General features: G+C 43.3%; 3 protein-coding genes across 13 annotated transcripts in view; all 3 read left to right on the top strand.

The window, feature by feature from the left end:
• Positions 1-15,796, top strand: part of kiaa1217 (KIAA1217 ortholog) — a gene marked incomplete at its 5' end in the record, with an annotated part of 74,417 nt that extends 58,621 nt beyond the window's left edge. For 5 of the 10 annotated variants that reach the window (XM_079292195.1, XM_079292202.1, XM_079292201.1 and 2 more), the window contains 15 exons: positions 1,359-1,463; positions 1,991-2,040; positions 3,485-3,624; positions 3,739-3,914; positions 5,908-6,038; positions 6,225-6,372; positions 6,984-7,458; positions 7,684-7,882; positions 8,018-8,304; positions 8,637-8,792; positions 9,107-9,229; positions 10,599-10,679; positions 10,782-12,398; positions 12,924-13,055; positions 14,109-15,796. In XM_079292195.1, the coding sequence (XP_079148321.1) occupies positions 1,359-1,463; positions 1,991-2,040; positions 3,485-3,624; positions 3,739-3,914; positions 5,908-6,038; positions 6,225-6,372; positions 6,984-7,458; positions 7,684-7,882; positions 8,018-8,304; positions 8,637-8,792; positions 9,107-9,229; positions 10,599-10,679; positions 10,782-12,398; positions 12,924-13,055; positions 14,109-14,663 (4,375 nt within the window). In that variant the 3' untranslated portion in view covers positions 14,664-15,796. The remainder of the gene's footprint in view (positions 1-1,358; positions 1,464-1,990; positions 2,041-3,484; positions 3,625-3,738; positions 3,915-5,907; positions 6,039-6,224; positions 6,373-6,983; positions 7,459-7,683; positions 7,883-8,017; positions 8,305-8,636; positions 8,793-9,106; positions 9,230-10,598; positions 10,680-10,781; positions 12,399-12,923; positions 13,056-14,108) is intronic. The other 5 variants (XM_079292197.1, XM_079292204.1, XM_079292198.1 and 2 more) reach the window with 5 other exon arrangements.
• Positions 15,797-16,851: 1,055 nt separating this feature from the next.
• Positions 16,852-17,757, top strand: LOC306794335 (uracil nucleotide/cysteinyl leukotriene receptor; the record flags this gene model as incomplete). Its single annotated transcript, XM_079292368.1, has 1 exon — positions 16,852-17,757. One exon carries the CDS (start codon positions 16,852-16,854, stop codon positions 17,755-17,757), a length of 906 nt encoding a protein of 301 aa, XP_079148494.1.
• A 774-nt stretch (positions 17,758-18,531) lies between these two features.
• Positions 18,532-27,264, top strand: nphp3 (nephronophthisis 3). 2 transcript variants are annotated; one of them, XM_079292091.1, is made up of 28 exons: positions 18,532-18,565; positions 18,783-19,115; positions 19,235-19,360; positions 19,456-19,606; positions 19,732-19,884; positions 20,143-20,276; positions 20,463-20,623; positions 20,723-20,879; positions 21,019-21,093; positions 21,221-21,394; positions 21,507-21,610; positions 21,919-22,033; positions 22,136-22,279; positions 22,387-22,484; positions 22,634-22,736; positions 22,873-22,955; positions 23,264-23,399; positions 23,572-23,736; positions 23,842-23,936; positions 24,016-24,138; positions 24,221-24,410; positions 24,552-24,793; positions 24,902-24,977; positions 25,067-25,194; positions 25,385-25,625; positions 25,736-25,861; positions 26,038-26,153; positions 26,262-27,264. In XM_079292091.1, exons 2-28 carry the CDS (start codon positions 18,792-18,794, stop codon positions 26,428-26,430), a joined length of 3,909 nt encoding a protein of 1,302 aa, XP_079148217.1. In that variant the 5' UTR covers positions 18,532-18,565; positions 18,783-18,791; the 3' UTR covers positions 26,431-27,264. The 2 variants fall into 2 exon arrangements, with proteins under 2 accessions (XP_079148217.1, XP_079148216.1); XM_079292090.1 differs by having other exon boundaries at positions 23,261-23,399.
• The last annotated feature ends 154 nt before the right edge of the window (positions 27,265-27,418 follow it).

Here is a 27,418-nt window from a genome sequence, read left to right as displayed (position 1 = left end):
ACTGTTCCATCACCCATGACTGAAGGCGAGATATATAACATAACCCACCTTGTCACTGACTTCAGCGTCATGAGCTGCACATTAAGAACAGCAGACTAATGCACATGATTCTGCACTTGGTTTGTATATATAACCAGTTTTGCTAATCTGACTATTGTTTTCACAGACATTCATTCACGCTTTGGAGCTGATGGTGTTGATTATTAAAAGGCTGTGTGGCTACCACCACTGAAACAGTGTAGTATCTGGAGACTCCACGAATCCACTGTATATTTTTCTCTTACTCTGTGACTATTGTTCTAACGACAAACCCTCTGCAGAGTCTATTCAGTCTGGATAATCCAGCAGACATTTTGGTACCTGGATTAGGTTTATCCACTGACTGTGAGCACATAAACATTGAAAAAGGGGATGCTAAGCCACTTTGCCAGGCACACGTGGTTTCACTAAAGGGGAGGTTACAGAGACAATGCGTACCTAGGAAAACCAACAAAAACATTGACCAGGTTGAATCAATATTTTAAATGGCCCCAATCATTCAAACAGATCAGACTGGACCACCTGGGCGGTCCAAACCCCCCATTAGAAATGCCCTGGAAACAGGGAAGAGAGTTTGAATTTGAATGGGAAAGTATGGTACTTAACTTTCAAAATAAACATAGTGCAGACTCTAAGGGCTCGACAGCTGTCACAGAATTTATTCATGTGAAATATACTCTATGACGCTGAGGTTAGGCATTGCTGTGTTCACATAGTCCTGGTGTCTATCGATTGTCTATAGCACAGCTAAAAGCACCCAGTCTCCTGTGTGCCCTCAGCTAGCCCCATATCCTTCCTCAAGATAAGTCATGACATCTGAAAACAAACGTTATTCTCTTTTCCAACCTGAGTGAAAGGTCCCTTATTCACCCCTCTGGTGTTTGGCTTTCTTATGAGTGTGATTTTCGAATGGTCCTTTCATTCAACTTGGTGAGGCACTGTTGTTTGTTTTGAAAAACACACATCCTCGGTCTGAACTTCAGGGTTCTTTTCTTGTCTTGAGTCATCCATCTCGCTTATTCTATTTGGACCCACGCGTTTTCTTTTTGTGAAAATACTGACTCAAGTGGTGTTGCACTGTTGTTATTCAGAAACTATGTATTAGACCAGAGTCAGTATTTACTCGGGACATAATTCCAAATCAATTCCAAAAAGAATGTGTAATTCCACAAAATAACAAAAAGAAAGGAAATGAAAAACAATTGCTTGTCCTGTTACAGCCCTCCCGTTTTCATTCTGAGCTAATATGTGCTCTCGTGGCAGCTGTAATATCCAGTAGGCCTCAGTGTTGAAAGTAGAATTTTCTGATGTTTCTGCAGAGTGCGAATGAAGGCTATGGAGCAACAGATTGCCAGCTTGACTGGTCTTGTTCAGCATGCACTTTTAAAGGAGCCAAACACTAGTGGCACCCAGGAGCTACTAAGGTAAGCAATCACAGTATAGTGAGGCATCAGGGGAAATGGAGTTTCAAATGAAAAGCCTGCCTATCCAGCCAGAGCGGGAAAGATAAAGTGTCCTCTCTATGAAGGCCATATCAAACACTCTAAATAGCTAAATGGCATCTGGTGAAGAGGACAATAGGTTTGACTGTGAATCTGACATTGAAGTCATTTGCTCTCTAAACAAATGGCCACTAAGGTTTATCTGGCTGCATTTCAACTCTTTGCATTTCAATCTTCTCCTTGTGTTAATGTTTGCTTGTCAGTTAGTCTAAAAGGTCTGTGACTGCTGTGGATTTTATTGTTTTTATGCTGTGTTGAACTCTGATGAAGCTTGTTATTAACATCATTAACATCATTTTAACCTCTCTGGTTTGTCTTTCCCCATCATACGTTGTTGTATTGTGTTTGTTCTTACGAATACAAACCTATAAATCGAAAGTTCCCCAAATACTGTTTGTTTTTTTCGCAACCAAAATCCTGCTCTTATGATTTTATTTCTCTGGCTGTAGTGAGGGACCACCGAAGACATCATCTCCAGCCCACAGTGCACATAGCTCAGGTTAGTATCATTGTAATTCTTTTCTGTTTCATTAGTTTCTTTTACTCTGAAGCGATTTAGTGCCGTAATGTCTTGTGCAGACAAGCCCACACATCAGTCAACACTCTGCAATGAGCAGTGCTGGAGGGAGGGAAAACAAAGTCGGGCGTCTTTGCTTGTCATCGTTTCGTATTTCCTTACAGTCCTTTACTCCGCACGGTACACCCACTTTAATGGGAGATAAGAGACGCGAGCCTGCAGAGCGAACACAAGCTCCTCAAAGCATTACTTAAAACAAGACGCTCTTACTTCTCAAGCCTGCCAAGATGATTCAGCGATTCAGTCTGTAGTGGTCTTGTGGCCAGATCTCGGTTTGAGAGAGTGGCACTTTTTTTTTGCCCGTTGCTCAAATGCTTCTTCGTTGTCACAACACAGCCTGCACTTCTTTTGATGGACATTGTGTCCCCAAGGCCCAAAACACCACCAGCAGTGTACATTGTAACCTGTACTTCAGGTCGAGGCAGCTGTGGGACAGTATGTGAGAGATATCTTGTGAATAGAGTTTTTGGGATTAAGAAGACAAAGGTTTTTTTTTACTGGGTGAGTTTCAGCGTCAAGGGAGCTTAGAGTGCACTCTGAACATTGCCTGACCTGTTGTGTAACTCACAGGTAGGTGCACGACTTACTTTAATGGACCTCATGTTTCTGATGTGAAAGGATTGGCTCTTGCAAACTCAAAAACAAACGTTTTATCATTTACCTTGCTGTTACCTTGCCAAGCACATGGTTTCGGTTTTATTTGCCCACGCTTTGAGATATTACTGATGGAGATTTCGGTCTCAAAGCCAATAAAATGGAGGTGGATGTGATTTCATTTGTGGTGCTCTCAGCATTAAAAAATGAAATTCAAACCAGCCTTTAACGTTCAAGCCATCAATTCAACCCACTCCGAGGAAACATGTATTAGATCTATTTATTAACTGATGTTAAATGGACTTAGTACTGCCTCAAAAGACACCCTTTGTTTTTAGATGTGCGACCAAAATAATAAAAAAAAGTTCAATTATTGTTGTTGTTGGCCATTTCGGGACGTTCACCCAAACTACAAATATTGAATCCCTTAGTTTCCATGGTTTCAACCTCTTCTCCACCTCTAGTGGTGACTGAAATGTCGAAATCAGCTGACCGACATTTCAGAGGTGCAGCCCCAATTTTAGTGCCGGTATATGTTTGCTTATTGTGCAGGGTAAAAGACAGACGCAGACAGTTGGGCAATCATTGCTGGCCAGGGAAAATGCGTTTGTACAATCTAACCAATCATTTGTTGAGTGAAGTCGGAAAGTATGAGTTGGTAAAAGATATACAATTGTACTTTAACGGGCCTGTTTAATCGGTCTAGTCATTTCTACTGTGTTATTTCGATTTTTGTTTCTCAAGTAAGCTTTAACTTGCCCCCCCCCCACAGGTGGTTCCCCAGTCTTGGCTCCCAAGAGCAGCGCGGCTCCATTACACAAGGGTCCAGTTCCTCTGAAAGTCAACCTCCTGCAGTTCAGAAAGAATGTTTCTGACCTCAGGATCCAACTCCATCAGATGAGACAGCAGCAGGTGAGTCCCCTTTTTAATTCATTTCCACTGTGTTAGCATCCACTACGGCTTTGTATGTTGGTCTGCCAGTTCAGGTTCTCTCATATCTCATTCCCACTGTGTGCATCCCCTCAGGTCCAGAACCAAGAGGCATTACGAGTCCAGCTGAAGTGGGCAGAGCAGGAAATCAGTGTTAAACTTGCAGAGGCCATGCGAGGCCTGGAGGACCCTGTGCAGAGACAGAGAGCTCTGGTAGAGGAGGACAGGCACAAGTACTTGGGTCTGGAGGAGCGTGTCCTCACAAAACTCGGGTAAGGCTGCTCAAAATTCCCTGATTCACTTCCATAACAGGTGCTGTGCTTTACATCGTCTAACATGGACAGATATGGTTGTTTGCATTCATTACTGAATGTGTATTGTTGTACGTATTAGAGGTGATTTAGTACACACCCATGCGACTCCAGTCAAGGTGTTTTTATTTATAGGAAATCCCCGAAAGGCTTCATTTTTGATCAGCTTACCTGTGCTATTCACTGCTAAAGTCTTTGACAAGCCAACGCCCTCGAAATTACAGCTCACAGGTTTATACAGGCAGTTCCTGACTCTCAGAGACAGCAGGCTCGAACAATGGGCCCAACTGTGGAGCAACTACCCTGCTCTTGTTTTGGTTCACTTGCTTCATCTTGCCAACAGGGAGCAGTAATTGAATCTTTTTTTTTTATTTGGATGTTTACAGGCAAGGTCAAACAGTGTTGTCTTGCTAGACAGTAGTGGACACATGCTCCAGTAAATACAACAGCTCATGGAGACTTGAGAATTGAACAGGCGGAAGTCAGTGGAAGAAGCTCTCTGTTACCCTTGGTATTCAGCCAGTTGTGAGTCAGCAAAACACAGCTGCTGGCTCTTTAATTAAGGTTTGGTAATTAGGGTTGCTTGGCTTTAAGACAAGTTAGAGAATGTGGTGTGAAAACCACTGCCCTCTCAAGAGGAGAATTAAATCTATCATGACCTATAAGGGCACATTTTGTAAAATTGTATGGCTCTGTCGCAACAGAAAAGCCCCAGTACTTTAAATAATGAAACTGATACCACTCGTTTGCCAGTAATCCAAAAACAGGAATACTTGAAAAGCAAGGAAACTAATTTGATTTAAAAAGGATGGTTTGTCATCGTAAGATGAGAGTATTGATGATGGTGACAGAGCTTCCACAGGGCAAAAATGCAGAGCATTGATCGAAGTACGGTAGTGGGTTAGGTCACATGTTTGAATCCCTTACCCACAGTTTCAGTTATAGTGTTAATTTAGAGGATATGAAAGGAACATTTTTTTGAGTAATGGCTGTCTTCAGTACTTCATATCTCAAGGATGTTTAAAGGCTGCCTCCTACACTCTGACACAGAAACGTAGGAGACGTACTGTATCTGTTTTTGTCTGTGGGAGGCTCGATAAAAAAGTAAAATCTGATTTCCTTTGTCCGAGGCTGGTATTTCCCATCATCATTCCAATTACCAGCAGGCCTCGGCATAGCAGGGCATTTAACACACTGTCTCCTTATTACCTTTCCCACCCCCTTTAGGGAAGTTACGTAAAAGAGGGTTCCTCAGGGGTACCGGGCCACAATGAAACACCATTTTAGTCCCTCTCATGCAATCCAACACTGCACACAATGTTATCTTTCAGCACATTTCCCTGCAGAGTAGCCCTTTTTGTCTCAAGCACTGGGTTTGTTGGGAAGCAGCGTACTGTGTGTTTTCTATGTGAGGAAGTGCTCCTATGCAAATAAGCCCTCATTCAGTGTGTAAACATTTGTGGTTGTGGGATGACATCCAATACAAGCAAACTAATGGCGACAGGAAAATGAAGTGCTTCGTGGAAATTATTATTGTCAGTGTTAATTATTGTACATATTTTGCATATGTTCTAGTTTCTTATTTTTTTGATGGATCACGTCCCAAAGTCAGCTCTCACCTTTGTCCAATCAGTATCGCTGTACGTTATCCTCAATAAATGATTGTGTCCTGCCCCCTGGTGTTAGTAAAGAATACATAAAATGTTCATAACAGTGTGAAAAGTATTACTCTGCATCAAAATGTAGATAGATATCAGTGTAACAGAAACAAAGAGTCCCTGAAGTGGATTTACATATTGACATAAAAACATTTAATCAAGAGTTTCCATTCATTTTTCAATTCCGCTGTTGAACATGCTGCATGCTTAAAAGATTCATACACTATTTATTGAAAAATTGTTGTAGGAAAACAAATAAACTCAAAAAAAATGTGCATTTTCTTTCCTCTCTGCAGTGAGCTGGAGCAGTACGTAGGCTCCCTGCAGAAAGACTCAGCAGCGACACAGAGAGGAGTGACTCTGAAGGACGTGGAGGATGGAGCAGTGACTCTGAGAAAGCTGGGAGAATCTCTGGCAGGGCTCAAAGGTAAGACAACAAAGAATATTCTCACTAGTCGGTACAATGTTGTATATAGCAATCTGGCCTGACATATAAATAAATATATAATATAAGCCAATAGCGCTGGGCAATATGATTGAATAACTACTACTGCTCAAATGTAGTCATGTAAAATGACAACTGGTAACGATGTTTCTCGGTGTGTTCCCTCAGGAGAGTTCCCATCCCTACAAACACGAATGCGGTCTGTGCTCAGGGTGGAAGTGGAAGCAGTCAAGTTTTTGAAGGAGGAGCCTCATAAACTGGACAGCATGCTGAAAAGGGTCAAGAGCCTGACTGACACACTCAGCAGTCTGAGAAGGTGGGTGGAGAAAAAAAGCGAGTGCTGGAGTATGAGGAGAGAGAGAGAGCGAGAGAGAGAGAGAGAGAGAGAGAGAGAGAGAGAGGATAAAAACAAAAAGCACTCTGCAGAGCTTCTCACAGGTTTCTATGATGTGCGAGATTGTACTGTTTGATTACGCCTTCATCTCGTCAAAGAGGTCATTCGCTGTAGACAGTGGAGTGTGGCGTCCAACTTGATACACTTCCATCGCCTTCACTGAACCGATAAGTGAATTACTGTGGCGGGGACGACAGCGCCTCATTTCCATTTTAATATGTCACAGATACCGGGTTCACTCTCAACTTTTCTCTCAGTCTCCCTCCACGAATCGCTTGTCATGTACCCAAAAACAGTCGCCAAACCATGTTGGCCAGCCACCACGTTTGCAGCATAGCTTTTGGTGGTACATATTCATTTTGGTTGCAAATGGATTTCTATCAATGTTATGTATTGTTTTGAAAAATATTAATATCATGTATAAGTGAGTAACCCAGTGTTGTAAGAATTTAAGTTTTTGAGCAAGCAAAACATTTGAAGAACAGTGGTTTCTCGATGGTTTATATCGTATACTGTTTCCCTCCTCTGTGCAGATGTGCTACTGAGAAAGGACCTGATCCCTCTGCTAATGTCCCAGTGGACAACAGCTGTTCAGCAGCAGCAGAAGCTCCCGCACCATCAGTCCAGCCTGGCTCCACATCAGCCCCGCTGGAACCCCAGAGCTCCACCATCAAATCAGAGGTGATGCCTTCCTCTCCGGTGGTCATCCATCATGTCCAGAGCTCCCCGGTCCACATACAGCAGTCCCAGCAGTCTGCAGCCTTGACAGCTCAGCCCAGTCCACCGCTCACCCCCAGCCCCTCACACATCCCCAGTCCCACCCCGGGCAAGAGTCAAGGCCGGGACTCTCCCAAGGGGGCAGCCTCCGATCCACCAAGTCCTGCCCATCATAAGAAGACACAAGGGAACCCAGTGAATAATGGGAACGGCACTGCCCCCCAGGGTATTGTCTTAGAGGAGCTCCAGAGCAGTCAGGACAAGAGCAAAAACAGAGCTATCTCCATAAAGGTACATTTAGCCACCTTATAATTGTCATTTGGATTTATTTGTATCCAACATTGTAAAGCTGGTCATTTTTTTTTCCTCTCATGAGCATCCTGTAAATGTCAACTCAATTACTGTGATTGGCATTCATTTGGCTTTTAAAGCGCCTGTAATGAATAATTTCCTTCCTCAGATTCAGAGGACTTTTGAGGAACTCTCTCCCCCTCTTTTCCAATTTTCCCCTTGCAGGCAGCGGAAAGGGAGTGGGAAGAGAGGAGGCAGAACATGGGTCACTATGATGGAAAAGAGTTCGACAAGATCCTCCAGGAAGCCCAGGCCAACATGATGAAGGGCATTCCCAGTCTAGAGGTGGAAGAGAACCCAGCACTGACCCCTGATGCCACTGCAGAACAAGCAGACATCCACAACGCTGTGGAGTCACCGACAGGTGCAAATCTAACAACTTTAAGACACGAACATGGATTCCACACATTTGACATTTTATTGACATACGTATGAACACATTTTAAGTACTGTATGTCCCCTTATAGAATTTTGTCTCTGTTATTTTGTATGACCGAAGAGCCCCAGTCTGAGCCTCACTCTGATGAACCAGGCAAGAAGGGGCCTGAGAAACTCCCAAAGCCTGTGATGGCGAAACCAGCCAAACCTGCACCGGAGAGACCCTCCAAGACTGCCACCAAGCCAGCCCCCACTGACAGCTTTACTAAGCAGGGGTCTGAAAAGTCAAGCAAGTCTCCACCGCCACCTCCTCCAAGGAAGACTTTCTCCAGCTCGAGCTCAGGCATGACTACCACGCGCTCCGGCGAAGTGGTCTTCACCAGCAGGAAAGAGTCCGTCTCGGCTCAGGTCAGTCTGATAGGTGGTTGTCTTTAGAGGCAATCGGAATGCTCCCGATCTTGCACCTTTAAACTCCACTGTGTGTGTAACAGTGTTTAGCCATTGTACATACTTAATGACAAATGCATTGTATTCTTTTTGTGAAAAATACAATGCATTTAATGCATAAAAATGGTTTACTTGCTGAGAGTTAAGTAAGATGAGTAGATTGATACCACGTCACCACTAAGTATGGCGCAAGAGTCAAGAGGTGATTAGCTTAGCTTAGCATGACGACTGGATGAATTGGGTAAACTATCCTGGCTGGTTAGGCAAGTAATGACTAAATCATTTCCTTACAGGAGGGTGAAGAGGACACGCCACCGCCCAGTCCACTACCAAAGCCAAACAAGGTTCCGCCAGAGACCAAGCCGAAGCCCGCCACCCCTCCCCCCGTCACTCCTCCTGTTACCAGAGAAGAGGAGGATGAAGGGGACAAAATCATGGCAGAGCTCCAGGTTAGATGCATATGTACACTCACACACCTACACAATCCCTCAAACGTGAGCAAAACAATCCAATAGGTGTAAAGTCCTCTGGATTTGGTTCATTTCTGCACTGCGGGAGTGGGTCTGTCATTTCTTCCCATGGTGGCTGTTTTGGTGGCAAAGGATGAGTACTCACAGCTGCCAAAAGAGTTAACTCCTTGATTTTGAATCTAACTTTGTCACGTGTCAGGTTCTACAGCTGTGACAAAGGCGACGGTACTCAAACTTCCTCCCTCCTCAAAATCCTTGTTCCCATTTCCCCTTCACCTTTCTCCACTCTTCAGGTTTTCCAGAAGTGCACGGTTAAGGATGTAGGGGTGAAAAATGTGGTAGAACCAGCTTCTCGAATTGAACCGCAAATCAGGGAACTAAGACCGGGGCCCTTATTGCCCCTCAAAGAGAAAAAGGTAAATTATACATCGCCGCACAGCTACCCACCTAACTGCCTGCCTCTGGCTCTGCCTCTGCCCACTGTCTGATACAATCGATGGCCGTGTCTTAACCCTGCTGCGACTTCTGCACACTTGCTTTGGCTCGAGGGAAACCTGTAACAACTGCCTCCAAAAAGCTCCTTTTTCCTTTTCGCCTCAGTTTCCTTCCCTCTTTTCATCGAGCTGGATATCTCAGCTTAAATATATTTCAGGATTAAGTCTGCATAACATGAAGCCTCTGAAAAGATGCTGTCTTTTGTGCGCCTGGACCAGACAACGATGTGTTTTGCCACTGATTTAATTATCTCTTGTCAATAAAAAGACCTCGGCACTGTATTCTACAGGCAATTAAATCGTCTTGTGTCTTTATTTAATTACATGTTTTCATACAAAATCAACAGAACAAATGTTTCTTAAATGATTGACAATTGACAGAACAAAGCTCTCGGACACAACCTGTTTTTGCAGACTTGGTTCACTCTAGGTCAGTCTGGCCACTATGCATGCTGCTCTCCACCACTTGTACTTTTCTGAGGGATTACTTTTCTGTTTCTCTTTGTCTTTGCACAACTTGACTTCAGTTTGCTTTCCCAGCTTTACACCTATATAACCAGCACAACCCTATAATGTTTCACACCATGTTAAACAATATGCACATTTGATAAGCTTTTGTCAATTGATGTGGCAAAGAGGACGAATATGTCCAACAAATTGGACGAGTTCACAGCCAAGTTAAAACATTTGATCAAATAAAAGTATCAGTTTAGAAGTACATGAGTAGATGGTAAGCTACTAGTTACTGTACACAATAAAATGTAAAATATTGCACTTTAGGTAATGTTGCAAAGATTGTGGCCCAAATGATTTCACTGAAGTGAAAGTAGTGTGAGAGGCGCTTTGCATAGTATCAACAGTATACTGTATGAACAAGACAGGAAACAGGATGTATACAGGTTAGTAGGAAACATATAAAAAAGAAAACTTAATTTATGTATTGTATATCGTCGAAGGGCAAATAAAGAAGACAGTGTTTAGCCATCAAAAGAAGCTGATTTGGCTGTTAGTATTGGCTTGCAGTATTGGCTTTTTAAACTGTAATATTGATTCATTTTCCCTGCATGCATTTTGATATATGGCATTTAGCATCAGAACAGCTTGTCTTACAGTACGAGTATCAGCTTACATGCTGTATATATTTTGCCGTTGCCTTGTAGAAGGTAACTGTCCAATGCAGTGTTGACTCTGTGGATACTACTGCAGTAACGTATGTGAATTCACACTAATCCAACAGCAAACCAGACACACCAGTTGCACAGTAATATTATTCCCTCACAAACTGTCCTAGCAGAGCTCTGAGCCCACTCGAGATGATAAAGATCCAGACACAGATGAAAATGGGAATACTACTCACCGACACAGCCAAGGGGTGTGTATGACTTTATATTGATATATTCACATTATATCAAAGAATAGTTAATGTATGTTCTAGATTTGAGAGATTTTAAACAGCTACTTCTTCATTTCTCAGGTCATATACTATGTGACTGGTCAGATTCCCAAAGAGCATCCACCCCCGTCAGGAACGGAGGAAACCCCCGAACACCGAGAGCCCACACAGCCTCCATCACAGGTGTCAAATGTCAATGTTAACGACAATTCTCCAAGCCAGCAGCAGCAGCAGCCACTGTCTCCACCACCCAAATCACCCCCACCTATATCACCGAAGCCGGTGGGACTGAAGGGATTCAAACTTCCAAGGACGCAAGTTAAATGCTCCGAATCCTTGAAGACCAGTGCAGAAATGGAGAAGGGAAAAATCCTCACTGAAAAGAAAAGTAAAGTCATCCAGCAACGCATTTCTTCTCATAAAAATATAATACCTGAGCCTGCGGCTACCACAGCAACCAGTACCATAAGAGAGGTGCCTAAAAGTTCTGTTGCTCCACCAAAAAAGGCTCCAAGTGAGGACAGTGATCCACCAGAATCGAAATCCAATCGTGAGGAGTGTAATGAGGAGGCTAGTCTCAGTCAAGACTTGCCTGGAGAAGAGGCACCTCCACCGCCTGACAACATAGCATTTATGATCACTAACACCAAAGTTCAGGCCCTTTCCTGCGGCGAGTACCAGGAACTGGTCAATGCCAAGAAAGGTGTCCAGACTGTCACTGTAGGTAATGCCACTTACCGAGCGAGCACCACCGCAGGACCCAATGCGCAACAGGATAATGGCTACAACAACAAGCCTGTCATCATCATTTTTGACGAGCCCATGGACATCCGTTCAGCGTACAAGCGCCTGTCCACCATCTTTGAGTCTGCGGACGAACTGGACAGGATGCTTGCAGCAGAGTGCATCGAGGAGGAGAGCGAGGAGTCGGACACCGAGAGGAGCGGTGGGCTGCAGGTTAAAGCGGGAGGGGCCGAGGTGGTTGATGGCAAGAACGTCGGCACTTCAACGGTCACTGCGGACCACATTAGCTTATCATCCTCATCTTCATCATCCATATCGGAGCTCACGGACAGTGGAGGAAACTTGGAGTCAAATAGTGATGCTAAGCAGGATGTTAAGAAGAAGTTCAAATTTAGGTTCCCTAAGAAACAGCTGGCGGCGCTGACCCAGGCGATTCGCACTGGCACCAAGTCAGGGAAGAAGACTATACAGGTGGTTGTCTATGAAGATGAGGAGGAATGCGACGGTACTATCAAGCAGCACAAAGAAGCTAAGAGATTTGAGGTTACACGCTCAAAATCCTTTGCAGAGGCTCCCAAGGCAACAGACTCAGCTGCGCTGAAGAGGCAGAACTCCAACTCCCTCTACAGGACGGACGAGATCCGGAAGAACACCTACAAGACACTGGACAGCCTGGAGCAGACCATCAAGCAGCTGGAGACCACCATCAGTGAGATGGGACCACGCTCCCCTGGGGAGCCAGTCTGCACGGAGGAAGCTAAAGCAGAGTATGGGACAAGCTCAGAAGGAGTGGGGCTGAAGAGGTCTTCCTCTCTCCCTACCTCCAGAGGGCCAGGTCCTAAGGTACCCAGCAAAAATCCATTGCTGAAGAAGACTAAACCTCAACTGCTTCCTCGCCCTGTAGTCATCCCTACTACCACAACCACCACCACTGTCCCCAGTGCCCCCACCATCGTACGACAGGTTTCTCTCTAGCTCTTGTTGCTCCGGGAGGCTTTGGGTCCTACCTTTTTCAGTTTACAACCTACCTTCACTCCAACCCTAACCACTGAAAATACAAAATCATTAATCCACTCCACAGGTGCTTCGAAACGTTGGAAATGCCCCCCGTGGCTTTCTCTCTCTGTGAAATCATGGTGACATGATTGGGGGTGGCATTTTGTTGGGTTCCTGGCTACCGTGTTTCTCCTTCAGTTCATTGCTAAACCGCTGAGGTTTTCAGCAAGTGGCAATTCATCATCAAAAACACTCTCATGATGATTGAGCTCTGATATCTTCCTTATTCTTGACTGCATGTACTACTGTGTATTGACTTTAAGGTGTATGGTCCCACTGGGTGCATGATCTCTCACTGGTGTTAATCGTTAAGGTGTTACCTGTCGGTGCCTTGATTTTTCATACTTCCTCTGTGGTGTGTGTTTTTTTTTTCTTTCTTTTGTTTATTTTCTTGTTTTGTTTTTCGTTTGGATCCCCTTGCAGAACACCAGTGTCGCTTCCCCTACTAGTCGGATGCCCGTCCCTTTGTCTGCGAAGTCCAGGCAGTCGCCGGGTACTACTGACAAAGCAGGAAAACAGCAAAAACTGCAGGACGCTCAGAGGCAGTTCCGACAGGTAGTTTTACTGTAGGGCCTTACCAGAGACTAGAGGAATCAAACGTATAGGGATCAAAAACATGAGGCATGTGTTATTAGAGGGAAAAAACACTGTCAACGCTGTGAGATTTCAAGTGTTTTAAAAAAAGAAATAAAGTCACCGTGGTGACGACTGTGGATTTGTTAATGTTTCTCTCGAGTCTGCTCTGACAAGAAGGCATGTTTGACTTTTGACTGTTACCCCATAACATCACCGTACTGTATGCTTTTGCATGCCCACACTGCTCATGGTTTTCACTGTGTTGGTGACTAAACAAAAACAAAAACAAAAAAAGGAAAAATGGCAAAGAAAAGCAGAATCCTACACTGTCATCATCTGAGTTGTCATCACATCTCCCGTTCCCATCACAGCTGAGTTCCTAAACAGTGTTGCAAAATCCCAGGATGCTTGTGGCTAAATGTTAAAATACAAACCTAACTGACTTTTCGGCTATGCTCCTCCCTTCTCACAATGCACCTCTGCTCAACCCAACATTAATGCACAGCTTCTTAACCTCACAGTGATATATTTCCTTACCCTCAAGACCAAGCCACAACTCACCATCTTGCACCGTCGGTTTCAGTGGAATACCAGCCCACATCTCCCCTGTCTGCTCCCACTCTTCAAACTCCTAAAGCTGTTATCAATTTCTCTCCGGCCTTCCTATGCATCTTTACCGTGTGAATCTCCCCCCACAGCCCTTTTACGAGGCCTAACTCTAACACGAGCAGTCTGTAGAGATGTCCCTCCTGTCTGCCATCGCACGGTCTAACCTTTGCAGTGTTCTGTTTCTTGGTAACATGTCTCTCAGTCCAATGTGTCTCACTCTTCATTTAACCGAGTAAAAACAGACCTGTTTATGTTTTGGTATGCATAGTTGTGTCTCAGTGATATGAATGTTTGTGTAGTCTTAGTGCGTTTCTATGTGTATAACTTGTAGTTTTTTTTAACATCGTCTTGCCTTTTATATGTATTGTTTGACCAGATCTCTTTTTTGACAACCAGTATCTGTTTTGGCATCTCTGTTTGCAGGCTAACGGAAGTGCTAAAAGAGTGGGAGGGGATCATAAAACTACTTCCCCTACTATACCCACCTCTAAAATCCCTGCTTTTTATCCTAGCTCTACTAAAGGCAGCTCCCAGTCTGTGCAAAACTCAGATGCAACTAATCCCATTAACCCTTCCTCTTCCTCCTCCTCTTCCTCCTCCTCCTCCTCCTCTGTAATGAAATCCAACATCCTGTCCTCTCACGCTCCTCGTTCCGGTTCCCAACCCTCCTCCCACATCCCCTCCCTGTCTAACGGATCCCTTAAACTCCCCACACCCCCACAGCACACAGGTAAAGCTCTCTCGTTCTCCTCGCAGACTCAGAATGGTCGAGTGCACTCCTCCTCCTCTTCATTCTCCTCCTCTTCCTCATCCTCTTCCTCCTCCTCCCCCTCCCCTCTGTCGCCCACTCCTTTGGGCCCAGGTGGAAAGAGCATCCGCACCATACACACGCCCAGCTTCACCAGCTACAGGTCCCACAACGGCAGCAGCGGCAAATCCTGCATCCCAACATCCACAGCAGCAAAGGACACCACTTAGCCCCATTATGGCCCCTCTGGCTTTACCGCATAGCAGGTAGAGCTGGTCATGTTTCATTTTGTATTGTTTTGGTTTGCTGTTTTGTTTTTCAGTTTCTGTAAAAGTATTAAGTGATGCACTCCCCCACTTCATGTTTTATTTGACACTGGCATTCTCACACCAATGCTTCTAGCTCCTTTGAATTGCAATTTCCATTTTTGAAAAAATATTTACTTGGATTCTGATTCTTTCTTGGAGGTGTACCACATGTTCTGTCAAGAATATTTTATAATGGAACGAAAAAAATGTTTAGTTTTACCACTATGTAGATGAAAGTGGAAGGCTCTCGTGTTGTTGGAAATCTATTTTTCTTGCTGTAGCTATGAATAGGGAATATAGAGTTGATGTACAATCACGAAGTACCATGTAAAAAAATGTGTTTTATTTTTCAAACCAGAGATTGAATAACCATAGTATATTTAATCTTCTATATTTCTTATGTTGTCAGACATTCAACACAGCCCTTGTAAATGCCTTTTATGAGTGTATACATAATGTATACAGACACGTTAAAGTTGAACTCATTATTAACTTCTGTTTTCTACGACTATTTTCACATTTTTCACCCATATGAACTGCCAATTTCTTTTACAGATTTGTAAAACTGGTATCATAAGTAATACAAGTTTTCATTTTAGTGTGCCTATTTGCCAAAGTTGTTGGACAATGACTCACTTCAGGCCTAACCCAGTCACAAGATTTAGGGGAATTTACATGCACTCTCTTGATGTGATGGCTGAAGTGTTGACCTCAGTGTTTGTACTGGTGGTCTTGGTTTGTTAAGTTAACATGTATTGTTGTCTAAATGTAAACTGTACTAAAACAAAGTAAATCAGTTCTACCACATGTACATAGATGCTTCTACTACGAAAATAAGTAGTTTTGTTAACATACCAAAGTGTATTTGTATGCATGCCTTTCAAATGCTTTAGGAGAGTGGTGTAAAAAAAAAGAATTATGTTTGCACAAATAGGTTTTGTAAATATCTGGTTTTCTCTCATTTTTGTAAAGCTTTAAATCATACTATAAAGGAGCAATGTGGTAAAGACAGAAACTGTGTTGGAGTAGCAAAAATAAAGACTTGCATGCTTGTAATGCATTGAGCTTTTGAGTTTTGTTTTGTCTCTGTGTGTGTGTGTGTTTGCGCGAGTGTGTGTGCGTGTATAGTTATGAATAAATAAACACCCACAACAGAGCCGTACTCTATAGTTCTCACTTCCACTTCACCTTGCTCTTCTCACAGTCGTGCTTTTCCACTGCTAGTCAATAGGAATTCTGCATTCTTCTGAATTAAGTATCTCGACAATTAAAAGGTAAGAATATGATATCAATAATACTGATAATAATAATTCTGATTCTGACTGATGATTATTGACAGTGCTACATGTGAGGGCTTGATGCCCTACATTTACTTATACAATCTTGCTCTGATTACATGATTCATTAGTAAAGGACAGAGGTGGTGATTAAGTGTAAATCATGTTGAAGCGTGTACCCTTTTGTACATTTTAGCATTTAAACCACTGAAACATGAATTTGTTTTATTATTTGCCACAGAGCACCAAATTGAGTTTCTTCTTTAAAATCTAATTTTGAAACCATTAACTAAGGTGCCAATATGTTAATTTACATCGGTATACTTCGTGATACTTCTTGCACTGGATCATGTATTTTGCAGTTCATCACATCAAGGTAAGTTAAGAGGAAATACAACGACCAGATAGTGTTTGCCATAAAAGAAAATAAAGACTTTTAAAGTTGTTTCTCGTTTTATTTTTATATTTTGTGAGTCTGGAAATGTTTTTAAATCTTAAACTATCTGATAAACACTTTTTTTCTCATCACTTTAAAGTTGTTAATCTGTAACTGCAGTTTGCTGATTAAGACAGTGTGTGTTCTGCAAAACTGGTTTCACTTTGGCCTTTCGAGGATATTTCCTCTTTCTAATCAGCCTCATTAACACATGATTTTGCATGTGGGTTTACATTTTGTCACATGAACATCATCTTTTTTGTCACACGCATCGTGCATTCTTAGTTTTGTTGTGATGTCACAATGTGTGATTTCGTGTCAATCACTTGACAAGGCTATCATCGTAACAGGTTATTTGTGTCTATGCTGCAACAGGCTGATCCTCTCCACAACAACAATGAACATCTCAGAGGAGGAGATACCGGGCTTCTATGGCAGTGACTCCCACCAAGAGAACATTCTATTTTCTGCATTTTACATCCTGATTTTCATCATGGCTGTGCCTGGGAATGCCTTGGCGCTGTGGACCTTCTTTCGCCAAGAGAGCACGTCTCCATTTAAGGTCTTCCTGAGGCACCTGTCTGTAGCAGACATCTCTTACGTTCTCATTTTACCCATGCGTATAGTTTACCACCTGTCCAATGGTTACTGGCCTTTCGGACATGTCCTCTGTCAACTAGCAGGCTTCCTCTTTTACCTTAACATGTACTGCAGCCTTTACTTAATGAGTTTCATCAGCCTGGACAGATTTCTGGCTGTGGTTTTACCCATCAAATCACACACAGTAAGAAAGGCTATGTATGCAAAGATTGCAGTTGGCATACTTTGGGTGACAGTTATTGTGTCTATGAGTCCTATACTTTTCTCTAAAAAGAATGTGACCAACAACTCAACTGGCATCTGCAACAAACTGTACCTAGAAAGGGCATCTCTCACGGCTTTAGTTTCCACTATTGTGGCATTCGTTATTCCCCTCACCACCATAGTGGTTTGCTACATACTGATTCTGCTGAAACTAAGGGCAGTCAAGCAACAGCCAGTGAAGGACAAAGCTATAAGAATGATCATCCTCGTTGTGATGAACTTCCTGTTTGCATTTGTGCCCTACCATGTGAACAGGGTAATATACATTGGAAGCCACAGTGACAATCATATGACTGCAGCAAGGCACGAGTCACTGGCTACAGCCAATCGGATCACATCTGCACTGACCTGTGTTAGTGGTGTACTGGATCCTGTGATGTATTTCTTCCTGAACCATTCATACAGGGACAAAATGCTTCAGCTGTTCTGTAAAAGATGAAGATGATCAATAAGCAACAAGTATTTTGTGCATAATAAATATTTTAAGACAATCTGTGATCTTTTTGTATCATTAGAGAGGTGTTCAGACATGAATACATTCAAGCTTGGTTGAATGGTCACTGGGGTTAAACATAGACTCCTTGAAGAGCCTTGAAAGATACTCCTCTGGTTGGTCTGTAGGACACTTGATAATTTACCAGCAAAACATTTTTGTGTAATTGGATGTAAGATTTATCTTGATTTTTTTACGGTAACCTAAATATTAATGATACAAAACTGAACTTCCATTTTACAGTAGTTCAGATGTTACATTAAAGACGTGTTACAATGACACATTTCCGTTGTAATTTTAGAAAACTTAACTTTTTGAGGAAGTTAAATGAATTATCAGCGACTACGTCATCTTGTCAGCAACTCGTCCAAGACATAGTGGCACAAGTTCAATTTAGTCAGATATTTTCAGTCAAGGTTACCACACTTTATTTTTGAGTAGATAACATATTTTATGCAGTACAACGTACATCTAAGCCTATAGTTACTTAGTACAGACCCACGCCCTTACAACATAGTTCTGCAGGACAATGCATTGCCCATAACACATTTGACTTCAATAAGTATATTTTACTTCAATTTGCAATAACTATTGCTATTACTACTATAACATAATATTTGGCGTAATACAGTACCTGCGAGATGGGCTTTGTACAGGTTTTTACCCAGATTTTTACCCAGTTTGACTCCTGCGAGCACCCGTATTATGACTTGTTACCAAGGCAGCCAGGAAGAAGCTGTGAAGGGAGCGGACCGTGAGTGTATTCTTCTGTTTGTTTAACGTAGCTTCATATGTTTTCACCAACAGTTGGTGTTTTAGTCTATATTCTGTCGAAGCTAAATACGTAGATCAATGATTGTCTTGTTCTATTAGTCTTTAAACTAATTAATGTCGTGACGAGCGTGTTGGGCAGATGTTTCGTTAGCTATAGTTAGCTAGCTAACTAAAGTTACGTACAACTGTCTTTACAGGCTGCCACCATGGGCACCGCATCCTCTTTGGTCAGTCCAGGAGAGGTAATTGAGGATGGATATGGGGGCGAAGGAGGGGAAGCCTGTGAGATCCCAGTGGAGGTCAAGCCCAAAGCCCGACTCCTGCGCAGTTCCTTTCGCAGAGGACCTCGGGTGATTGGGGCTAGTTTCAAATCCACAGGTTCTGTGGATCTAGAGTATGCTGCTGAGTATGAACGACTCCGTAAAGAGTATGAAATCTTCCGTGTCAGCAAGAATAACGAGATCTCGTCCATGCAAAAGAAGGAGGCCAAGGTGGATGAGGAGAACAAGAGGCTGAGAGCTGAGCTACAGGTGAAATGAATTAACTGGAGACTACTGAGATTCAGATGATACTAGTTTATCAAAGCACAAGCTTAAAGGCTACAACATTTAACAGTTTTAACATTTCTTATGATTATGTTCATGTTCAGGCTCTGCAGAAGACGTACCAGAAGATCCTTAGAGAAAAAGAGAGTGCTCTTGAGGCAAAGTATCAAGCTATGGAGAGAGCTGCCACCTTTGAACATGACAGGGACAAAGTAAAACGACAGTTCAAGGTAAAACCAAACCGCGTGTTACTGAGGAGCATTCTTTCCAGTAATCATCATTGCAACGTTAACCAATTGGCTACCGGTAAATACATCACCACCAGATTTTCCGGGAGACAAAAGAAAAGGAAATTCAGGATCTCCTGCGGGCCAAGAGGGACTTGGAGGCTAAACTGCAGCAGTTGCAGGCTCAGGGCATCCAGGTCTATGACCCAAATGATTCTGACTCAGATGACAACCAAACCACTGTTACTGGTAAGACCCAGAAATCCACCATGTTTTATTCATGAATCCATCCTTCCAGTATGTAATTTAAGGTCTTGTTTTTTATGATGAAATTTTCCAAAGCCTTGTATTATGTATTCGCTGTATGTCTTCAGCTGCAGGGACACAGTGCGAGTACTGGTCTGGTGGTGTGCTGGGAAGTGAGCCCTCCATGGGGAGCATGATGCAGTTGCAACAGACCTTTCGAGGACCGGAATTTGCCAACAGTTTGATAGATGTGGAGGGGCCCTTTGCAAATGTGAGCAGAGGTAAGTAAACTTCAAAAGTCTGGAGAAAGAAGGGAGGCATTATCACGTGGGTTTCAGGAAACGCGGAGGTAATCAAATATCTTTACCCCATGGCCATAGTGGCTACTATGACGCTGGAAAACTACCTTCCACCTTTAGAGAAATTGACCCCTACATACATTACCTACTTATTATAACTTTTGAATGGGTGTACAGTTACGTTTACATACGGATAGCTTTTGAAGTATGCATTCAACTTTCCCTGTGTGTTTGTGTCAGATGACTGGGATGCTGCAGTGGCCAGTCTGCTTCAGGTCTCACCTCATGTTCCCCAGGCCTTGTGGAGCAACACAGTGCGCTGCTACCTGATCTTTACCCAGGAGACCAAAGCTGAGCTTGATGTCTTTGTTAAGGTTGGTTTAATGGGCACTGTGGACGAACTATGAATATTGTGTTATTATTGATTATTATATTGTGGCACTATTGTGTTTTTTATTAATGGGGCCGTTTCTTGGACTTTGCTCTTAAGGAACACATGAACAGGCTTCAGGAAATTATTTAGTTGTCTGGTAAATCTTTTCGTTGCGTTTTCATTGCAGAAACATTCACCTGTGTTACGCAGAATGTGCGAAGGTCTCGGCCATTTCTACCTGAATGTCTGCTTCCCAGAGGAGAATGCTGCCTCATACGCTGTGGAGCGCAAGCAGGAGATCGAAAGGAGCTCCGTGTGTGTGCTTCTTGTCAAATCTACTGTCACTAGGTACAGTCAGTCCTCTACCTATCCCCATCGGATATCCCCCATGTACTTAAGATTGTACTTGCATTATATGGTCCTTACAATAGTCATGCATGTGTGTAGCTCTGTGGTGGAGGATTGTGACGAGGCGTTTGTGAAGAATCCAGATGGCCATCCACTGGTGCTCTACCTCAGGACTGAAGAAGATCACAATTTGACTGGACCCACAAGGCAACTGCTAGAAAGGATCAATGCTGCAGACAAGGCTGCTAAAGTCAAGGTTTGTGTGAGTGCCATATATTTATTAAAATAAAGCAGAAGTTGTTTGTTTGTTGCTTTTTAATGTTGACATTCTGTATTTTCCTGGTTGCTTGACGCCACACAGTGCTTGCGCTTACATGTTTTGAACATCAACCCAGGTGGTGGATCATAGTGGTTCTGCAGAGGAGGGGGCTGACCTCATTTATTTGCAACTGGAGAAAGTCATCAAACAGGTACAGACTATCAGCAACATCAGTCTTTACATCAATACAATTGCAAGTTGGGTGTGCATGGTGATACATGGTCAATCCTCCCGTCCGTGTCGGCGTTTGAACTTCCACTTCTACTCTCGCTATGTAGGAGCTGCTGGGACTTGAAGGAGCAGATGTTGATTCTACGGACTCTGGGATAGAGGAGGGACGTGAGGAGGACTCGGGAGATGTGCTGTGGGACCTGCATGATGAGCAGGAACAGATTGAGTCCTACCAGCAGGCCTGTAGCAGCAGCACCACCTCTCAGTTAGGCTTCCAGAAGGTAGAACAGATGTCCCCCCCCCCCACTCTTTTTAGCTCTCTTAATCTTGTCTTCCAGTCTAATACTGTCAGTAATCACTGTAAGTCTGTGTTGTACCTGGTGTCCTTCTCAGTACATAGATCGTTTAAATGACATGATAGCTGCTCCACCTCCCACCCCACCTCTGCTGGTGTCTGGTGGTCCAGGCTCAGGGAAGTCGCTCCTGCTCTCCAAATGGTGAGAACGTATTTATTCAATTCAGTGAAATATTTCTTTGTATGCTTTTGAGGTATGTTGAGTAGTTCTCCTAATTTAACACTTTCAGGCCAGTTTTGGTCATTTTCCGCTCGTCTTTTTTGAATCTACTAACTTTATTGAAAAATGGCACAAGGACAAAAATAATTCTGACATTATGTTTATCTTTCATTATCTTCTTAAGAACTTAATAAGACCCTCTCTGTGAAAGGTGTTATTTTTAATGGTGTGATGTGTCATCAGGACTTTCTGTAAGGTTTGTCTGATCTTCGTTCTTTAATCCTTTTCAGGATCGAGCAGCAGCAGAAGCAGTCCCCCAACACCTTGTTCCTCTATCATTTTGTTGGCCGCCCGCTTTCCACAAGCTCAGAGCCGGTTCTCATCATCAAACGCCTCACAGTCAAAGTAAGGGCTCTCTCTCAGTGGCTCTTCTAGAGACTAAACCTCCAGTGAAGACAGTCTTGCTGAATAACTGTGGGAATGTGTTTTCTGTCTGTTGTCACATAGCTGCTGCAGCACTTCTGGTCCATTTCCGGCTTGTCGATGGAGCCCAGTAAGATCTTAGAGGAGTTTCCCCGCTGGCTCGAAAGACTATCAGCACGCCATCAAGGGAACATTATCATCATCATCGACTCCATTGACCAAATACAGGTACACTCCAGATTAGACGATTACTGTTTCGTTTCAGTCACTTTGAGAATAATTTTTTTTTTTTACAGAATAGCTTCTAACACGATTATTTTTCTACTTTTTTTCAGCAAGCAGAAAGACACATGAAGTGGCTAATTGACCCTCTCCCTGTCAACGTCCGGGTGGTGGTGTCTGTCAAAGTTGAGACTTGTCCTCAAGCTTGGAGGTGAAACCCACAGTTTGATTTCTAAACATCCCAGTCAATTTACCACACGTGTTGTATTGCTCTTTATTTATTTTCCATGCAGTGGTATATGTTTCCAAATATGCTCCTGTAGTATTGCCATTTGTAATTCAGTGAGCATGCCTTATTAGGTTGTGGCCCACACTCCACTTGGACCCACTGAGTCCCAGGGAGGTCAGGAGCATTGTCAATGCAGAGTGCCAGAGCCTGGATCTCAAACTGACCAAGGACCAGGTCAGTTATCATGCCGCCATCCCCCCTTTTTAAAAACTCTGAAAGGATTTGAAAGTGTGGGGAGACATTTGGAATTGTTAGCAGCGATACGTTTTTTAGTAGAATGCCACAAATAAATGTTGTGTCTTTGTTCCAGGAGAAGAAGCTAGAAAGACATTGTCGCTCTGCATCAACCTGCAATGCATTGTATGTCACACTCCTGGCAAGAATGATCATCAGGTTAGTCACCTCTGGCTTCATGATTCTAAATGTAGTTACCATCACGGAACAGTTCTGATGCAAAATGAGGTAACTTTGTGATTCATTGCAATGATTGCAAATCTTTTCATTGTGGTCGGGGTTTCTGTTCCTCGCTTCAGAGAACTTTGGTTGAGTAAATCCATTCCGTAATGGGCCTTAAACACGCATTATGTGGGTTAAAAATGGTCTTCCCTTCCTAAGTCTGCCGTGGATGTCTCTGGATGTGTGGCTAAGTTAGTTTTAAATTGTGATTGGCAAAATGTCCATGTTTTGTGACCGGCCAGCAGTATATCAGGTTGGTCACTGGAGAAGAGCCTGGAGCAGTGTCTACAGTGTCGGGACACCATGTCGCTCTACCGTCTGGCACTCAAGATGACTCTGAACTCCCTCAACACAGACAGAGAGCGACACATTATGACCGAGGTGACCTGCAAAAATACACTGTCACCATGTTGTATTGTGTCTTCATGGCACCGGTCACCTTTAGTTTTCATCAGTGTTTTTTGCTGTCATTTCTCTCTGGTTTACTTTAATCTGGATTTTCTTTCTCCATGTAGCAAAGATAATATGTGCTTGTTTTTTTGTCCCTCCTTAGATTCTGTGCCTTGTATGTGCCAGCCATAATGGAGTGAGTGAATCAGAGGTGCTTGACCTTTTCCCAGAACTGGAGTTGCCTGTCCTGTCCACTCTGCTTTACCGTCTGAACAGACTCTGCATTGTAACCCTCCGTTGTGGGCTCATCAGGTTTCAACACCTGCAGGTAACTGGGCTTTGGCACACACAGTCATTAAAAATACAAAATGCACAAAAAACTATAAAAACCTTTTGTAAAGTTTTTGTCTGTAAGTGTGTGTTTGTCTTTCAGGCTTGGGAAGCTGTAAGGTTGGAGTTCCTGGGTGGAGGAAGTAGCTCAGCTGCTTTCAGAGAGAAACTCATACAGTACTTCAGTCAACAACTCAGGTAGAGTACTCATCTTCTCCTCATTCAACACAACGCACCTTCTTCTGTCAGTACCACTCATGTCATTGTGTACGTGTAGCCAGGACCGGGTTACGTGGCGTGTCGCAGATGAGCTGCCCTGGCTGTTCCAGCAACAGGAGGATAGGACGAAATTACAGCTTAGCCTCCTGAACCTGTTCGTTTCCCAAAACCTCTACAAGCGGTAAGAAGCATGCACACACACAAGCTGATACAGGACATTTATTTAGGAATGGATCTGGACGGTATGCGTTTTCTTTTTCTAGGGGTCATTTCTCTGAGCTGCTAGCCTATTGGCAATATGTGGGCAAAGACAAAAGCTCCATGGCCACCGAGTACTTTGACTCCCTGAAACACTATGAGAAGAACTGCGAGAGCGAAGACAGCATGACCAAGCTGGCAAACCTGTATGAGACCTTGGGACGGTTCCTCAAAGACCTGGGCCTCCCTAGCCAGGTCGTGTACACGCTTGCAATATTTGAATGAGTATTAGCTTTGAAATCACACAAAAAAAACATGTTAATTATTTACTTAACAATATTTTTTCGGAAAGTGCACATATTGTCAATTGCATATGTATTCCTTCTGTTTTTGCAGGCAGTAGCACCTTTACAAAGGTCCCTTGAGATTAGGGAGACAGCCTTGGACCCGGACCATCCCAGCGTAGCTTGCTCCCTGCACCAGCTGGCTGGCGTTTATGTTCAGTGGAAGAAGTACGGCAACGCTGAGCAGCTGTACAAGCAGGCCCTGGAGATAAGTGAGAATGCCTACGGAGCCGAGCATGCCAGCGTAGCACGAGAGCTGGAGTCCCTTGCCATGCTCTATCAGAAACAGAACAAGTAAATGGTTCTCTCTTGTCGTTGACATGCATGGTTGGTTATAATTTCTAATATAATAATAACAGAGGCCCTCGTTTAATGGCTTACACCGGGCGTTCTTACAATCAGGTATGAACAAGCAGAGAAACTCAGGAAAAGGTCAGTGAAGATCCGTCAGAAGACTGCTCGCCAGAAAGGTCATATGGTAAGCATCGTAGATACCCACATGCTTCTCCATATGCATGTATGCATCATTCATGATGTGCATACCTTGTTGTCAATTCCTCCTTTCAGTACGGCTTCACTTTGTTGAGACGCAGAGCCCTCCAGCTGGAAGAGCTGACGCTAGGAAAAGAAACTGCAGACTCTGCCAAGACACTCAATGAACTCGGTGTCCTGTACTACCTCCAAAACAACATGGAGTAAGGCATACATGTAGCAGCTGGAATGCACACAAAGACACTCTGCATTGTGGACATTAATTGTGTAATTGCGTCTCCCTCAAATTGCACCTTTTACCGAATTCTTGTTTAGTTTTTTTGTTTCTTTTGTCCACGAACATCTGATGCATCTAAAATTGCTATCTGAAATCCCACTCTTTGCCCCCACCAGTGCAGCCAAGCTATTCTTGACCCGCTCTCTGGAGATGCGTCAGCGCGTCCTCGGTCCGGATCACCCAGACTGTGCTCAGTCCCTCAACAACCTGGCTGCACTGCACACAGAGAGGAGGGAGTATGAGACGGCTGAGGACATGTATGAGAGGGCGCTGGACATCCGCAAGACGGCCTTGTCCCCAGACCACCCCTCACTGGCATACACACTCAAACACCTGGCCATGCTCTACAAACGCAGAGTGAGACACGTGTGCATGTTGACGATGAAACTTTAATGTTTGAGCAGCTCATTCTGTGCTTGTCGTTAGCTGAGAATCTGATTTCTGAGATGTGTGTGTGTGTTGTACAGGGGAAGCTGGAAAAGGCTATGCCGCTGTATGAGCTGTCTCTGGAAATCAGGGAAAAAAGTTTTGGGCCCAAACACCCCAGTGTGGCCACGGCGCTGGTCAACCTGGCTGTGATCTACTGCCAACTAGTGAGACTGTCCATTACACTTCATTCAGTCTGTTCCACATATTCCCGACTTGCATGTTTCTTAAGAGCTATTTGCACATATTTGTTTTTATTTGAATGACTGCAATGAGTGTTTGTGGCTTCAATATTTTGTAGAGCGCAAAGCTGACTGTAGATTTTTTTTTTTGTCTTTGGCAGAAGAAGCACAGTGAAGCCTTGCCTCTTTATGAGCGAGCACTGAAAGTGTACGAGGATAGTTTGGGGCGCTCACACCCACGGGTCGGAGAGACTCTAAAAAACCTGGCTGTGCTGAGGTACAGTACTTGAGGCAGCATTCGGCTAATCAGAAGTTCAATCATGAATGTTGAATTCCATTTAAAATATATTTTTCTTTCTTGCCTTTTTATTCCGTTTGTAAATAGCTACGAAGAGGGTGACTTCGAGAAGGCAGCAGAGCTTTACAAACGTGCGATGGAGATAAAGGAGGCGGAGCCGTCGTTGGTGTGTGGCAACGCTCCGTCCCGCCACTCCTCCAGTGGAGACACATTCAGTCTGAGGGGACCGGCTCCCATCCCACATGTCCAGAGGTGACTCTGTTCAGACACTTATTGCCACAGGGGAACCATTCTGGTCATCACACTGTGATTACTGTCTAGATGGAGGTTTTAGGGTTTGGTCAAATAGACTGTACCTGCCAGTATAATTATGAATCTGTGAAACCTATGTATTTACCACAAGTATTTTTTTAATATTTCCTACATAATCATGTGTGTAAAGATCTTCAGTTGTATATCACCACTGCTTATGGAACTCAAGTTTACATTTATCACGGATTCAGACACTTTGTTCCTATTTACGTGACTAACTGTGTATATCAGCTAATTAGCTGCACAGACTAATTTGCTGGCATGGAACGCATGTCATAACCCATAAAACATAATTAATAACCAGACACATTCTATGCTTTCCAATGTAGCGCAGATAATACCCTATGCACTTTTTCAAAAATTGTCAAATATTTACAACAAAACTTATTTTTGCCATTATGCCTTACCAAAACTGTTAAGACCTCTCAGATTTGTTGCCAATTCCTGATGTTCTGACTGAAATATTTTAGAGCGCCAATGAAATGTGCGTATTGTGAAAAGTGTGTATATTTATATGTTTAGATACCATTTATGTTTACATTACATGTTTGCCTACTAGTATAGAGTACATAATCCAAAAAGAGAAAATGTAGAACCAAAGATAAGGGTCCAAAAACAAGCCGAGACCACGTCTGAGAAGAGATTACCTCCGGTTAAGATTTCATGCAGAGATAGATATCTGTGTAGTTATTCATTAACAAAAAGGATTGTAAGGGATTGGCCAAAACCAAGAGTGCCATAAGTTAAAGTACAATGGAGTAATGATTTGTTGTTTGACTGAATGTATGTGAATCCCAAAGGGATCGTTAACACATTATTATAACTTACCGGTAAGTTTTAAAAAAATATATATATTTCTGTATTAATGAAATGTTATATGTAAAAGCTGTACAGGACAACAAAAATCACATCCAATATATCGAGAAGATTGT

Source organism: Melanostigma gelatinosum (assembly GCF_949748355.1).
Source record: "Melanostigma gelatinosum genome assembly, chromosome: 20".
NCBI classification, from domain to species: Eukaryota; Metazoa; Chordata; class Actinopteri; order Perciformes; family Zoarcidae; genus Melanostigma; species Melanostigma gelatinosum.
This window is presented reverse-complemented; position numbering and strand designations above follow the sequence as displayed.

Excerpts from the sequence above, each read along its gene's own strand:
- nphp3 (XM_079292090.1), top strand. The coding sequence starts at position 18,792 with ATGGGCACCGCATCCTCTTTGGTCAGTCCAGGAGAGGTAATTGAGGAT. Across the intron at positions 21,395-21,506 it reads CTCAGTTAGGCTTCCAGAAG|TACATAGATCGTTTAAATGA; the intron begins GTAGAACAGATG and ends TGTCCTTCTCAG. Across the intron at positions 22,034-22,135 it reads TCAAACGCCTCACAGTCAAA|CTGCTGCAGCACTTCTGGTC; the intron begins GTAAGGGCTCTC and ends GTTGTCACATAG.